Raw genomic sequence first — 14,945 nt, 5'->3', positions numbered from 1 at the left:
TTGTTAATCTGGTTTCAACAACAAACATGTATCGTGAATATAGTAAGAGTATGCGGAAACAAATAGTTTGGTACGACACAGTAGAAAATAGAATGGAGATAAAATTGAACTTATATTGGAAATGATGCCCTCGGCTTTTTTTTCCTCCCTCTAAAATCTGCCTTCTCCTTTTAGCCTGTGACCTCATAGCATACCATAATGATTGCGATCTCTTAGTCATTGTCTTGGGAAATGTGCTGTCACCTTGTTGTGAGCGCTGGGACTTTACGTGATTCTATTCTAAGGAGGTGCTCGCACAGTGAGGAGAGAAACGGCACCTAGCTCTGTCCATTGCTCTGTCGAATCTGAGGAAAGAGCGCGGGTGCTGCCAGCAGAGTCCTGGGACTGGAGCCCAAGATACTTCCAGGGAGGAGGCGGTTAACTGCTCCTTGGGCTTGACTTCAGGAACTGGGTGGTGGCTGTGACGCCTCTGCCACTGGAGGCTCATTGGCTCCGGAGTTCAGGAAGGAGCGCTGAGCTGTCCTGGTGGCAGATGACGGCCCACAGGTAGTCCTGGCCCCACCCGCCCCCCGCCCCCGCCCAGGGACACTTTGTCCAGTGCTCCTTTGAAGAACAACATCCAGCAACCTCCAGGGTCCTGCTGTGACGGGAAAGATGGTCCTTACAACCGCCGCGGAGGACGGTGAGTCCCTGTCCCCCCCGCCTGGGCGCCCGGAGTGGGGGTTGCGGCTCTTGATCGCTGTGTGACCTCCTGTGATGACAGTTTTATTGCCTGTCGGGAAGGAGCAGCCGCCCAGACTCTGGCTCTTCCTTAGTGTTTTCAGGAGAATGACTGGAGAGTGCGCCAGGGGCTCGGGAGCTGAGGTTTGCGTGTGCCTGTGTGTAACTCAGTGTGTTTTTAAACCAAAGAAGTGCCCCCCTCCCCGCCCCCCCGCCCCCGGCCCCAGCCTCAGCTTTTCAGTAGAGATCACCCTGGGTGCCTCTCCGCAGAGCCCGAGTCTACGGGGATAGCGTGAGTGTTTCCTGGCTTGAAGTCCAGTCCGCCCGGAGCTCTGCGGTCGCACGCACCCAGACCGAGCGTGACGGTGAAAAGCGCAGGCGTCCCAGAGCCCAGGTTGACAGCACCGCTGGGCGCCCGTCTTTATGAAGTCACGTGAATCGGAGGGAGTGTGCAGGGTTCGTCTGACCTTCCTCTTTCAGTGTCGGTAAAGACTGGGGGGGCCCTGTGGTGTCTGTAAACTTCCTTCATCCTTTCCACACCCACATGGCAGACAGCTCTGAGGGCAGGGATGACAAACTGGGGGGCTTATAAATCCCTAAGGACCCTGCAGAAGAGCTGTGGGAGCCCCTTGAGTCAGGGCTTCCAGACCCTCGGAAGTCACAGGAGTTTTGCGCGTGCATGTGTGTCTGTTTTGTGATGCCCGCACTAGATGGCAATGTTTTGATGCCGTAAGACAGAACAGCCAAATGTATACTGCTTTGTAGTTAGTAACGAATGACATGAGTAAGTTTGAAATAAATATTACGCAATATTTCAAGGTAGATTTGGGGAAAGTTATAACAAGTTTTGGGGCCGTTTTATGCTTTTCCTTATCGGGTTCACTATAAAATACATGTTCAAGTTTCACCTCTAAGTGCGGCTTATCCTGGACCATATCCATGGGGTGACTTGGAAAGCCGTAGCACGTGTGAAAGACTTGGGGAGAGAGGGGCACAGATAATAATACTTGTGCACTGGAGAGGGGGCAGTGAAGAGAGGCAGTTCTGCGTTAGCACTGAACCACCCACACGGGAGGTGCTGTATCTGCCCCGTGAGTCCACAGTAGGCAAGGCCTCTTGTGGGAAAGGGGATACTTTTGAGAGAGGAAGAGGACGCTTTACTGATGATTCAGGACAGTAGGTGTGAGCCTGGCCTGGGCAGACTGTGACTGCTGGTCACCGTGCCGCGCATTCCCCCTTGCGTGCTGCTGGTCTTTCCCGGGGAGCCTGGCCTCAGACCCACCAGGAGGCCCCACGGAAGAGTCACTTGAGAGGCTGACTCGGGGTCCTGTGTCACCGGCCTCCAGCTGTCCTGGAGACCCTGACATCCAACATGCACCGTTCACTGGCTGCGACGAGAGTGGGGCGCCATTTTGGGGCTGGGGACTTAGAGCTCAGAGACAGGATTCCTGGGCAGCTTTGCTTGGACTGAGTCACCTTCAGGAACTGCCGGCCGCTCTCATTTCCCTCACCCCTCCCAGGAGCGCTTTGTCCTGGCATCTCTTTGGGACTCGGGAGGCCAGTGTTGTTGCCCTTTTAACTGCCGTGAAAACAGGTCCCGTAGGGATCACAACGAGATGCAGAAATGGCACTCGGGCAGGCGTAAAAGTCCAGGGAGCAAATGGACTTGGCTCTGGCAGGTCCCCAAGATCCCAGGGCAGAGAGGTGAGCGTCAGCTTTACATTCCTCACAGAGCCGCCCTTCCTAGGTCCGTAGGACCCGAAGAGCACACCTAGGAAAGGGTAAGTGGGGGTTTTGAAAATGTCTCTAAAGAAGTGAGATGTTTTCCTGCTGCACTAATCTGATTTCTTCAATGCTTAGTCCCCCTTGATTCAGCCTTGAGCCTTTCCTTTGGGCTGGAACCCAGGCTCCCTGGCAGGTGGAACACAAGGCCCTCGCAGGCTGATGCTGGGCTCTCTTCCGGTGCCGGCCCAGTCCTGACGTGTCCTGGGCCCTGGCCCCAGGCACCCACCCGCTTCTCGGCCTCCTTGCTTTGCCTGGTGTGTGTGTCCACATTGGTCTGTGCCTCTCCACTTGGAGAATCCATGTGTCCTTCCGAGTCTTGGCTCAGAGGCTTGACCTATCTGAGCCCCTTGGTGTCCCCGGGCGTCCTCTGAGTCCCGCGTGTGCATGGCCCCAGTGGCTGCAGGTCCTGTAGCCCCAGGCCCGTGCACCTCCCCCTCTGGCCTTGGTGTTCTGTGCAGGACAGGGGCTGGACCTATTTAAATCTGAGCTCCGAGCACAGTCCTCAGTAAATGGTGAGCTGAAGTGAATTTGATTATTCCAGTAAGAGAAAATAAAGAGCTGAGGACTCAGACAGTGAGTTTGAATTGGGCTCTGTCTGTTAGTAGAGTGTTGTCTACTCAGTAAGTCCTACCTCGTCTATAAAACTGGAGGTAACAGTGCCTTGTTCATTGTCAGGAAATATGCAAAGTTTATAGCTGGACTTTGTTGTTGAGTCCAAATTAAAACAAACAAAAAAGAAACATTTTAAGCTGTGAGATTCTATGTGAGTGTAAAATCCTAGTATTTATTTATTATTATTATTATTTTTAAAGATTGTATTTATTTATTTGACAGAGAGACACAGCGAGAGAGGGAACACAAGCGGGGGGGGGGTGGGGGGTGGGAGAGGGAGAAGCAGGCTTCCCGCCGAGCAGGAGCCGGATGCGGGGATGGATCCCAGGACCCTGGGATCATGACCTGAGCCGAAGGCAGACGCTTAACGGCTGAGCCACCCAGGCGCCCCAAAATCCTATTATTTATAGGAAGATGTGTGGGATAGAATTAAGTAGAGTGCCTCTCCATCAGGATACCGTATTCTCAGGTGACCACTAAAATACTACCCCTGCCGTTGACTTACCGCCTGACCCCATCCTCGTAACGCATTCCCGTGATTGTACCAGCCTTGCGTTGGACAGACCGCTTAGCGGGAGGCGCGCAGGAAGGGGGAAAGCTAAAGTGCCATAACTAGAAATTAATATTCCCACAGATAGTTCTCGCTCCCTTCGTTGTGGGTTGAGTTTGTATTTTGCAGAGTCAGAATGGTTGCATCTTTATCTTGAAGCAGGAGCGCTTCCCCGCAGACCTGCCTCACCATCTGCTGTGACAGGTGTTGAAGGGGACTCGCTCTGGTCTGAATTTCATCGGCCCTCCTGTGAGCACACCAGACATGAACGCTCACAGTGTCATTGTAAGGGGATCAGAACTGCCCTTCCCTTTTTTACAGAGGCGAGCAGAAACGTGGCTTGGGTTCTGCTCCTCTGAGAAAGCGGAACCGTACTGCTGCCTGAGCCTTTCCGCAGCCTCCGAGTGCCCCCGAGTACGAAAGCACAGGGCCCCGAGTCCAGCAGATGGGTGGGCTTGTGACAGAGGCAGCAGATGGGCTAGGCTCAGGAGCCAGCACTGGTAGAAAGAAAAGGCAGGTACTGGGGGTCTTGGCAGGCCCAGCGCTGGGCCTTAAGGGCCCTCATCAGCGTACAGAGTGGTCAGTGGAGGTGAGGACATTCCAGGTGTCAACAACCTTCTCTGTGGTTCTGGAAGGTTCACTGAAGTATGTGGTGGGGGCTGTGGAACCTGCATGCAGTTTGCTTCTGGTTGAAGAATGGAGGGCTAGACCTTCAGGTTCTCACTCTTCCCTCGCTCCAAAGGCAGTGTGACAAGATTCGCATCGTTCTCCCCTCTGCTCCTCTCCTGCTTGTCGTCCACTTGGCTGAGATTTCCTGGTCAGAAACAGACTCTTGCAGCTGCGCTGGCGCCCCTGGTTGCCCTCTGAGGAGCTGCAGCTGGGGCGGTCCCTGAACGCAGTGTGGTCTCGCACTCGGACAGCCTCGGCAGTGACCGGGGCTGGCCCAGTCAGCTCTGCCACCATGCGGTGTCACCGCGGCTCCCGGAGGGATGTCAGACCCAGCCGGGAGCTCACGTTCAAGAGCACTGCTAGGGCATGGCGGTGTCGTGACCTCCCGCGTGCGTCTCCCGAGGGTGTGCCGTGCCTGGCCCCGTGGTGCGGGTGACACGCCGGGGGGAGCGGAGACAGGTGGGTCAGCTCTGCCGGGGCTCACCACTCACCCCAGTACGCTCCCCTTCCTTAAGAAAAGAACCTCTTCCTCACTGCACAGCGCAGTCACGAAAGCTCAGCTTCTGACTCGAGAAGGAGCCGGTAAATTTCTTCTCCTAGTCAGTGGCTTTTCTGCATCTCTTCTTTCTGGTGTCTGAAGTCTCTTTTCTTTTTGTATTTTCTGTTAAGAGTTCAGGACACCATGTGCTCTGGTAAGCGCTGTGAATTGTGCAAGACTGCTGAATCTCAGATCTGTACCTCTGAAACAAATAATGCAATATATGTTAAGAAAAAAAAAAAGAAGAAGGTAGCAGGAGGGGAAGAATGAAGGGGGGAAATTGGAGGGGGAGACGAACCATGAGAGACGATGGACTCTGAAAAACAAACTGAGGGTTCTAGAGGGGAGGGGGGTGGGAGGATGGGTTAGCCCGGTGGTGGGTATTGAGGAGGGCACGTTCTGCATGGAGCACTGGGTGTTATGCACAAACTATGAATCATGAAGCACTACATCTAAAACTAATGATGTAATGTATGCGGATTAACATAAGAATAAAAAAAATTAAAAAAAAAAAAAAAAAGAGTTCAGGACACCGACGCATAGATTTCAGATGGAGTCCCACATATGAGACCGCGACAGAACGGCGTAGGTACAGCGGGCGCTAAGAAGGCATTCGAGCAGAATCCAAGTGTGCTTTTTCCACAAAAGAAATATTTAGGCATCAATCTTAGCAAATATTTGGGGGTAAATGACTGATGGCATGTCCGTATTTTCTATGAATAGAAACGTCAGTGTAAAGCGGTGCCTTAGGCGCCCCTGGGCGGCTCAGTCGTTAAGTGTCTGCCTTGGGCCCAGGTAATGATGTTGGGGTCCTGGGATCGAGGCCCGCATCTCGTCAGGCTGTTTGCTCAGCGGGGAGCCTGCTTTTCCCTCTCCCTGCCGCTCCTCCCCCTGCTCGTGCTCTCTCTCTTTCTCATTCTGACAAATAAATAAGTAAAACCTTAAAAACAAACAAACAAACAAAAAAGCGTCGCCTTAGTTGTGGATCCTGATATTCAGAGAGGTAGACCGTGAGGCGTCCGCACCCCTCGTCTCTGAGGAGGGTCTGCGCCCAGCCTCAGGTACGTCCCTCCCGGCGTCGGTGTGTGCGTGCACCTGCTGTTCCGTGGTTGCCTGTCGCGCTGAGTATGTCTTAGAGAATTTTCTAGACAATCACTCACAGATCAGCTCCCTCTTTCTCGTGACCACATAGTGTTTAAGTAGTTTTTAACTTTTGCAATTTCCGGAGGATGTCGGTTGGGTCAGTTCTTAAATGGAAGTGCTGAATGGAAAGGTACGTGGCTTTTGAGCTTTGGTATGGCAGAAATGTGGTGCCAGGTTACACGCCCCTGGCCGCCCATGTGCCCCCACGCCCTCGTCAGGGTCCCCCGTGTCATCAGACATTTAATTTCTGCCCGACTGATGGAGAGCAGTATGGTCTTCGTGTTCTAATTGGCACATTTTGAATTTTTTGTTTTTAGAGAGTTCAAACATCTTTCCATGTGTAGCCACGTGTGTTTTTCTCTCGTATCTGCTTTTGTGTCCTTTGCCGGTGGTGCTGGTCTTTGTCTTACTGGGCTTCACGCTGCTCTCCCTGTGAATTGAAGAAGCTAACCCTTGGCACATGCTTTGCATATTTGCTGTCCTGGCTGTTTACCTTGAGTCGGCCGGGCTTCATTTTCTACTCAGAAGCTTTTCATTTTAATGCAGGAAACACACTCTCCAAGACCATGACCATAGTCATCGTGCTTTATTCTAGAATTTTGATCGTTTTTTTTTTTTTAAGATTTTATTTATTTATTTGAGAGGGAGACAGGGACAGAGAGAGATAACAACAGAGAACATAAGCGGGGAGAAGCAGAGGGAGAAGCAGATTCCCCGCTGAGCAGGGAGCCCGATGTGGGGCTCAATCCCAGGACCCTGGGATCATGACCTGAGCTGAAGGCAGACCCTTAACTGACTGAGCCACCCAGGAGCCCCTAGAATTGTGATGGTTTCTTTCTCTACATTAAAATCTGTGATTCACCTAGAATTTGTGTTGATATGAATAAGGTAGGCATTCAGCTTAGTCTTACCCCAAGTGGCTTGCTGGCTTATTGCCCCGCCACCATGGGCTGAAAATCCCACTTTTCTTTATATTTGTGTGTCTTTTCTTCCTGAGACCGTGTGACCTGAAGGGCCGCCAGGTGGGTCAGCATCTCTCGAGCGTCCCTCGTGCTGTCTCCTGTCACCGAGCCTCGCGCATCAGTCTCCAGGAGTGACTCCCTCACATCAGCTTTTTTCTCCTTCATACTTTTCTGTACTATCCATATATAAACTTTTTCATAAGAACTTTATTATTACTTCATTTGTATCATTTCTGTAAAAATCTTGTTGGTGATGTAAGTATTATTTTTAGGACCTGTGACGTACATACCGAGGGGAGACCTCTCCTGCTGGGGTCTTCCCCCCTCTGCTTACGTCTCCCTTTGTTTTCCTGGTGACTCTGTCCTGCCCGTGTGAGAGGCTGGCAGGGCTCATGCTGGCTCTGGGGGTTTGGGGGTAGAAGGGAATTTGTCCAGAGAAACCAATCACAACATACCCTCCAGGATGACAGCCAAGAGGTGAGGATCTGTTTGTATTGGAGGAAGGCCACCAGAGACCTTCCTGGTGTCAGGAAGTCACAGCCAAACCCACCACTCCCTTATGGATCACATTGCCTCCCGAGCTCATTTTGGAGAGGGAGAAGTGCCACCCGGAGTCTTGAAAGGCAGAGAACGTGGCACTGAGCTTTGTCCACCCCCTGCTGCCGCCTCATTGCTGTCCTCCCTGCAGCCCTGCTCCCCGCTCAGCCGTGCCCTCTGCAAGGGCAGGAGGTGGAGGACCCCGAGAGCAGCCTCTCTGAACAGAATGCGTACAGCCCTGGGCCTGCGCTGGCACTGGGAGGGTGCCCCCGTCCCCGCGGCTGGGCCCTCTGTGCCTGCCCCAGCTTCGCCCTGCCCGTGAGCGGCCGCCACGACCGGACGGGATGCAGAAGGTGGGCGCCCAGGCCGGTGCCTCCAGGCCCTCCTCAGCGTCTCTCAGACTGCAGAAAACCTTCTCTGGACCCTGGGCAGCTCTGGTAAGGGTCAGTGTCTGGTTCTGGGAGCCAGGTTTTTCTACTTTGGGGTTAGAGGCGAAACTACTGCTCTCTCAAGAGATCTCCAGGCCCTTCTCCATGGGAACAGATGTCAGTCTTTGCCTCTTGCAAGAAGTATTTATGCTTCTAACTTTTACTAAAGAAAAATAAAGCACGTTTAAGTGTCAGGAATAGAGTACAACTGTTAGAGGTCTGGGCCTCAGTTGCCAGTGTGACAAGAAGGGGAGATTGAGAACCAGGCTCTCTGCCCGTTGTGGGTGCTGGTGCGTGGGGCCTTTGCCCAGGTCCGCTGGGGCTGGCAGTGCCTCATGCCGAGGATTAGCACCCTTGCGCCCTTGATGAATTCAAAGATCTGAATTTATCTCCACCTCAGAAGTTACGGATCAAACAGAGGGAGTGCTGCAGACTCCCCCTGCACGCTTGGTGGAGGGTCCCCGGGGCTGGCTCCGTGTGCCTGAGGCCTCACAGGAGGGAGCAGGGCAGGACGTGAGCTCTGTGCAGGGGCGCTGTCACGCCAGCATGCTGGTTGGAGCTGGGAGCCACTGGGAGCGGCAGAATCCAGAGGTCTTCGTGTCAGAGTCAGAGGACACAGTGTGGCTCCAGCTTCTCCCCACCTTTCCAGAGTGTTCTCCCCCTTCCCCCGTGTGACTGTCACTCTCCCCAGCCTGGAGTGCCCTCTCCTTGCTGGCTCCAACCTTCAGAGCAGGCTCCAGCCTCAGCTCCTGTGTGGAGCCCTCTGGAACGTGGCCAGCGCCTGATGCCAGTGTCCTCTCATGGACCTGCCTGGTGCTTTTTCCTTCGAAGGGAATAGTAGCATGTAAGCTCTCTGGGGGCTGAAACTGTCTTACCATCTCTGTATCTTCTGCAGTAACTAATAGGGTGCCTCGTGTATGGGTGGTACACCTTTTTTTTTTTTTTTAAGATTGTTGAATTTACAACAGTCTGAGAAAACCATTTTTAAAAACTTTTATTCTCTCTCGGTGGATTTCCTGACATGACTGCTAGCCTGCGAACGGTCTTTGTGTTTGATCACCGTGATTTCATGAGCTTGATTATGGGGCTATTTATTTTAGCATCTGTCTTCTTTTTTTTTTTTTTTTTAAAGATTTTATTTATTTATTTGACAGAGAGAGACACAGCGAGAGAGGGAACACAAGCAGGGGGAGTGGGAGAGGCAGAAGCAGGCTTCCCACCGAGCAGGGAGCCCGATGCGGGGCTCGATCTCAGGACCCCGGGATCATGACCTGAGCCGAAGGCAGACGCTTAACGTCTAGCCACCCAGGCGCCCCGCATCTGTCTTCTTTATACACGAGGAGGGCCACAGTGCAGACTTCCTGCTGGTAGCTTTTTCCTCTCACTTCTTGTCTGCTCACGTCTTGGGTCGTATTGTCTGAGCTGAGAATTGACTCTCGTGGGCTTTGCTCCCAGCCGCCTGCGGCCCGGATTCAAGCTGAACCTTTGCCCCGGTTCCCACACTGAGGTAAAGCCCAGCTGTAGATCCTCTGATCGCTCAGTAGGTGCGGGTGTGGTCACGTGAGGCTCAGTGAGCCTGGTGCATTCTGACCGAGTCTGGCGCAGGAGGTGAGAGGTCTGCAGTCACCTGCTGGGATCTGTACAGGCCTGCTGTGTATTTGTGTAAAACCCGGTAATGTTGCCTCAGAACAGCCCTGGTTATACACTTAGAGTAGGAGATATTGCGGGACAGATGAGACCGCTGGTAGGACAGCGCATCGCCAGATGGTAAACCGCACGAGCAGACACAGAGAGGCAGCGCGGATTGAGGTGTTTAGGTGATGGTCAGCTCGTGTAAGCTGGGAGGGGAGCCTGGCCACCGTGGCCCCGGAGTCTTCCTGTGAGCGGTGGCTCTTGAGGGATGGTGAGGATGAGCCCCTAAACACAAGAAGGAAGTGAAGAGAGGCTGGGAGTGAGAACTCTGGTGGCGCCAGGGGGACCCTCCCCCGGCGGGCGGGCGGGAGTGGGGTGGCTTACCAGATGGCGGGAGTGTGTCAGGTGGGGACTCGCAGTCTACAGCTCTGTTGAAAGCTGGTTTCCTTTTGCAGCCTAAAACAAAAAGTTCATAAATTTAAAGTTTACTTTCTCATAGACTTGGTATGATTCTTACAGATGAGAACTGCCCCTTTGACACAAAAATAAAATTGTTCACATTAGGGCTGTTTCTTCAAAGACGTTGGCTGGGGCCACAGGGTTGGGATATTTGGGTCAGGTCTGGTGACCCCGTCCTGTGACGAGGAATCCCCAGGGCATGGAGCCCACGTTAGTGTAGCGAGGGGTGGGCTGGGGCCAGGCCTTGCAGGGGTGCCACCTCTCAGCAACTTCCTCGGGACTGAAGACTGGAAGTCAGGGGAGGGTGTGGGGATGTTTGTTTTCTCCTTTGTTGTTTATCTGGAGCAGTGGTTTTTAAGCAAGGCAGTTTTGCCTTCCAGGGGACATTTGGCAGTGTCTGGAGACACTTTTGGTTGTCACATCTGGAGGTGAGGTGGTGGGGGCGCTCAGCTCAACATCCTGCTTTGCCCAGGACGCCCCTGTGACAGAGAGTGACCCACCAGAAGGTCAGCCGTGCTGGGGTCAGAGAGCCCTGATCTGGTGTCATGGTTTCTCTTCTTTTTCCTCCGTGCCTGTTCGGCACTTGCTTTTAGAACCTTATGTCTCCTCCCTTACTCGTCAGAGGCAGCCGCATGTTCCGATCTAACATGGAACCCACGTCCTGGGGTCTGGGGGGCCAAGTCTGTGTGTCTAACGGTGCCCTTGACTTGTCCCCCCGCCCTCTGAGCTGGGAGTCGCTGCTCTGGGGCTGCAGTGAGGTTTCTTGTCACCGGCCACCTTATGGTATTGTCCCGAGATCAGCCCGCCGAGCTCCTCCTAACCAGAACGTACTGGAATGTGATGTTGCCGCCTCCGGTGACCGAGTGGGAGGCCAGCCCTCTGCTAGAAAGGCCGGAGCACACCTGTGTGGAGATGCGGGGCCCCAGAGCACGGGGGGGGGGGGGGGGGGAGGGGCAGCCTGCTCAGCGTCACCGCCTGCTCCTGGGGTGCAGAGCAAGAGGAGGGGGTGGCCAAGTGCCCAGCGTGGTGGAACAGCCTCCCCCCGTGGGCCGGCCCCGGGGCTTATCCACTCAGTACTGAGAGGGCACCTAAAGGAAGGGTTACCACCCTCCCCGTACAGCCGCCATCCGCCGTCTGCTTCCCGGGGTGGAAAAAAGCAAGTGCAGTCTGCGAGCGCCGGTGCACCCCTCCCCTGGGAGGCCGCGTGGGGGGTAGTAGGAGGGGCCGGCTGTGATTGCATTCATGGAAATACGCCTGCGAGGAGCTGAGCTGAGCGGCACAGCCAAGTGTCAGCCGGGCGGCAGCTCCGCGGCCATCTCTGTCCCCGCCAGCCTCGGCGCCCTCTCCGCCCTCAGTTTCCACTTGGCTTTCGTTTCCTCGCTGCCTCCTCTGCCCTGGCTGTGCGGGCACACATGCTGTGCTTGCTCCGTCCCTCCGTCCACCTGGGGCAGTGGGGGCACCCGGGAGCCTGGGACGGTGTGGTCGCGGTGCCAGCCCACCATGGCCTCTGAAGCGGAGAGCTGCCAGCTTCCCAGGCTTTGACGGGGGCTGCCGGGACGCTGGGGCTGCAGGAGAGGGGACTCGCCTTGGGTAAGAGGCCGGGTGGATGGCGCGTGGAGAGCATCCTGCAGAGTACGCGGACCCCGCTCTATTATGCTTTGCTGCCAGCCTGTCCCGCGGTGCGCGCCGCCGAGCGGGTGCACGCAGCCGCTGGCTGTCTGCATGACTGCCTTGTGGTTTTGAGTTCTGCTCTCTCCTCCTAGGGCTTTTCCACTGGCTCCTTGGAGGTAGATGTTCAAATATGCAGTGTGGTTTCTTCTAGGCCTGAGGTTCAGGAACAAGCCGATCACCAATTTTGGTGGCCCTGCTTCAGTGAGGTGAGAAATAGGACAGCAGGAAGCAGAGAGACAGACTCAGGGCGATCCTCTCCCCTCTGGATCCACCCCATGAGTTTCTGTTTGACTCTGAGTACTTTGGAGCCATCCCTGGGTTTGGGTAGCCCTCCTTCCCGCAATACACCCAGAAAAGGAGTTGGAATTGCACATTTCATTTGATCGTAGGGGCCCGTTCCCGTGATTAGACGGACCGAGAATGGTTTAGTGTGCCAAAAAATGAAGGGTTTTACGAAGAGCTGGCAAACAAATAGGTTTTAGGAACAGGTGAAGTGAGAGAGAACTGACTTATGTCCCCACCAAGCCCCTGTCCTGGACTGAAAGGGGTGTGGCCGCACAGCTGCGCAGCGGGAGGGGCTGGGGGGTCTGGAGTCCCTTCCCTCAGGAGAAAGGGGGGCAAGCACAGATGACTTGGTCTGTCTGGTGGGTAGGGAATTCCCAGGCTTTCCCCGAGAGCTGAGCACTCTGCCTCCGTCTCAAGGAGGCCAGGCGAGAAAATGGTTCTCCCCTGTGGAGCTGCTTCCAGCTCTGCTTTCCGTTCCTGTGATCCTTTCAAAAACAGCTTGCAGACAGAGATTGGAAGTCTGAATGCCAGGAAGAATCCTGCTGCAAAACTCCAGCTGGATCAGATCTTACCACTGCCAGGCTTTAGAAAAGGTGGAGAGGGTTTTTAAACGATTGTTTTCTAGTTTTTACCTTTAATTGAAAGCAGATGTTAATTTTGTTTTTCTAAACCAGACTTTTAGGATAGAGTATTATGACTTTGTTCCTTTTACTACCTTTAAATATGACCTCATTTCCCTTTGATTGGCTGGTTACTGCTGGAGTTTTAGGATTTATTAGATAAAATGTGTCATTTCCCTTCTGTGTGTAAGGTAAGATGATAGAATACCTTGTTTTTTCTAAAACAGTTTATGGGGCTGTTTGGGTTTTTTTTTTTTTTTTTTTTTTAAGATTTTTTTTTTTTTTTTGACAGAGAGAGACACAGCGAGAGAGGGAACACAAGCAGGGGGAGTGGGAGAGGGAGAATCAGGCTTCCCGCGGAGCAGGAGCCGGATGCGGGGATGGATCCCAGGACCTGAGATCATGACTTGAGCCGAAGGCAGACGCTCAACGACTGAGCCACCCGGGCGCCCCATGGGGGTTTTTGTTTAATAAAGCTTTTATTTTTAAGTAATCTCTATACCCAGCGTAGGGCTCAAACTCACAATCCTGAGATCACGAGTCGCGTGGCCCCACCGACTGAGCCGGCTGGGCATCTGTGGGGCTGTTTCATAGGTGTTCTCTCATTTGAGAAGGGCCGTGATGTTGACAGGCCCATTCCATTAGGGGCAGGGTGAGGTGGTAGTTGGCCCGAGACCCCAGAACTACCTAGGCGAGGAAAGCCCCCAGCAGGTTGTCCCCCCCTCCCGCCCCCAACCCCAGGTAGCTTCTCCTCTGGACTAAGGAGGCTTGAGTCATTCAGGCAGTGGTTAGATGAGCCGGCTCCAAGACTGAGGTGAGAACAGAATTTTTCTTAAAGATGCAGAAAATGGTAATAAAGTCATTAATGTACCTGTCCTTCCTCTTGAGTAGGAGACTGGGTGGCTTTTGTGTGGAAAGAATTTAAACTGGAAGAGTAAATTTTCACATTGGCAGTTTGCTAGAAGGAGCCTCTGGCCTCTCTGTGTTGAATATCAGTTATGGGAGCCACATTATGGGAGTTATGGGAGCTAATTTCACATATCAGTTATGGGAGCTAATTTCACTAGCATTTCACTTTTTCTCGTCCACGGAGTGTACGCAAATTCCTTTAAAATCTAGGCGGGGCAGCCTGGGTGGCTCAGTCGGTTGAGCGTCTGACTCTTGGTTTCGGCTCAGGTCGTGATCTCAGGGTCATGAGATCGAGCCCTGCACTCAGCTCAGAGTCTGGTTGAGACTGTCCCTCCCTCTGCTGCTCCTTCCACTCTCTCCCCACTTCTCTCTAAAAAATAAATAAATAAATAAATAAATCTTTTGAAAAATAAAATCTCCTAGGCCATAAATTGGTGGTGAGATACTTTATAAGTGTCAGGGGAGACGAGTACAGTAAGCAGAAATCAGGAAGTCAAGATACTGCTATTAACTTTTTGTAGATTTAGTTTATTTTTAGTTATGGTAAAGTACACACAAAATAAAATTTATCATTTTAAGCATACGGTTCAGTAGCGTTGTGGATATTCAGTGTTGTGCAACCAGTCTTCAGAAGTTTCCATCTTGTAAAACGGAAACTCCGTCCCCAGTCAGCACCACCTCCCCAGCTCCCTGCCCCCAACCCCTGGCAGCCTCCATCCTACTCTGTGTCTCTGGATTTGGCTGCTCTGGGGACCTCACAGAAGTGGAACCCTACAGCATGTGGCCTTTTATGACTGGCTGATTTCACTGAGCATGCTGTCCTCAAGCTTCATCCGTGTTGCAGCAGGAGTCAGGCTTTCTTTCCTTCTCGAGGTGGAATAATACTGTATTCAGTTTTAGAAAGGATTGCCATGGTCTTGACTTTAGGAGGAAGGAAAAGTCGTTGGTTTTCTAAAGTTGGCAGACTTTCTGTAAAGGTCTGACGTGATCACAGGCACTGTTGGTTCATGGGCGCCACCAAGTTTCGGGCTTTGGTCCTATCTGTGTGCTCTTGGTTTCCCTCCCTTGCCCTCTGGTCATGCTGCTGTCCTGAGGCCCGTCTCTGAATTGAGGCTTTCATTGCAATTCCTTAGTCATTACAGCTGTTTGTTTTCCATATCCCATTGTTTCCCCTTACCTGAGAGATGCTGTGGATGTTGGTTGCGTTCTTATCCCCCAGGTATACCAACGTCAGCTGGGAATGGAGAGTTTTGTGGAAGTTTGCTAAATGTTGGTCTCCAACACCTGAGTTCTTTCTAGTCTCTTGAATCTTTCACATTGTAAGTCACTGGGATTTCATGGGAGACCAGATGACTCACCCCCATAGGGTGGGGCAGCATGAGGCATCTAACTGGTAGGATCTGCACAAGTACGAGGTTGGTAAAT

General features: G+C 53.0%; 1 protein-coding gene across 2 annotated transcripts in view; it reads left to right on the top strand.

Moving 5' to 3' along the window:
• The first annotated feature begins 418 nt into the window (after positions 1–418).
• The window catches only part of CYTH1 (cytohesin 1), a 41,000-nt gene continuing 26,473 nt past the window's right edge, over positions 419–14,945 (top strand). The window contains exon 1 of one of the 2 annotated variants that reach the window (XM_021680940.1): positions 419–682. In XM_021680940.1, coding sequence (XP_021536615.1) covers positions 655–682 — 28 coding nt within the window. In that variant the 5' untranslated portion in view covers positions 419–654. Of the gene's footprint in view, positions 683–9,729; positions 9,762–14,945 lie in introns of those variants that run through there. The other variant, XM_021680943.1, reaches the window with a different exon arrangement.

Source organism: Neomonachus schauinslandi, chromosome 15 (genome assembly GCF_002201575.2).
Source record: "Neomonachus schauinslandi chromosome 15, ASM220157v2, whole genome shotgun sequence".
NCBI lineage: Eukaryota > Metazoa > Chordata > Mammalia > Carnivora > Phocidae > Neomonachus > Neomonachus schauinslandi.
Note: the sequence above shows the minus strand (reverse complement) of the source record. Positions and strands in the feature narration are given on the sequence as shown.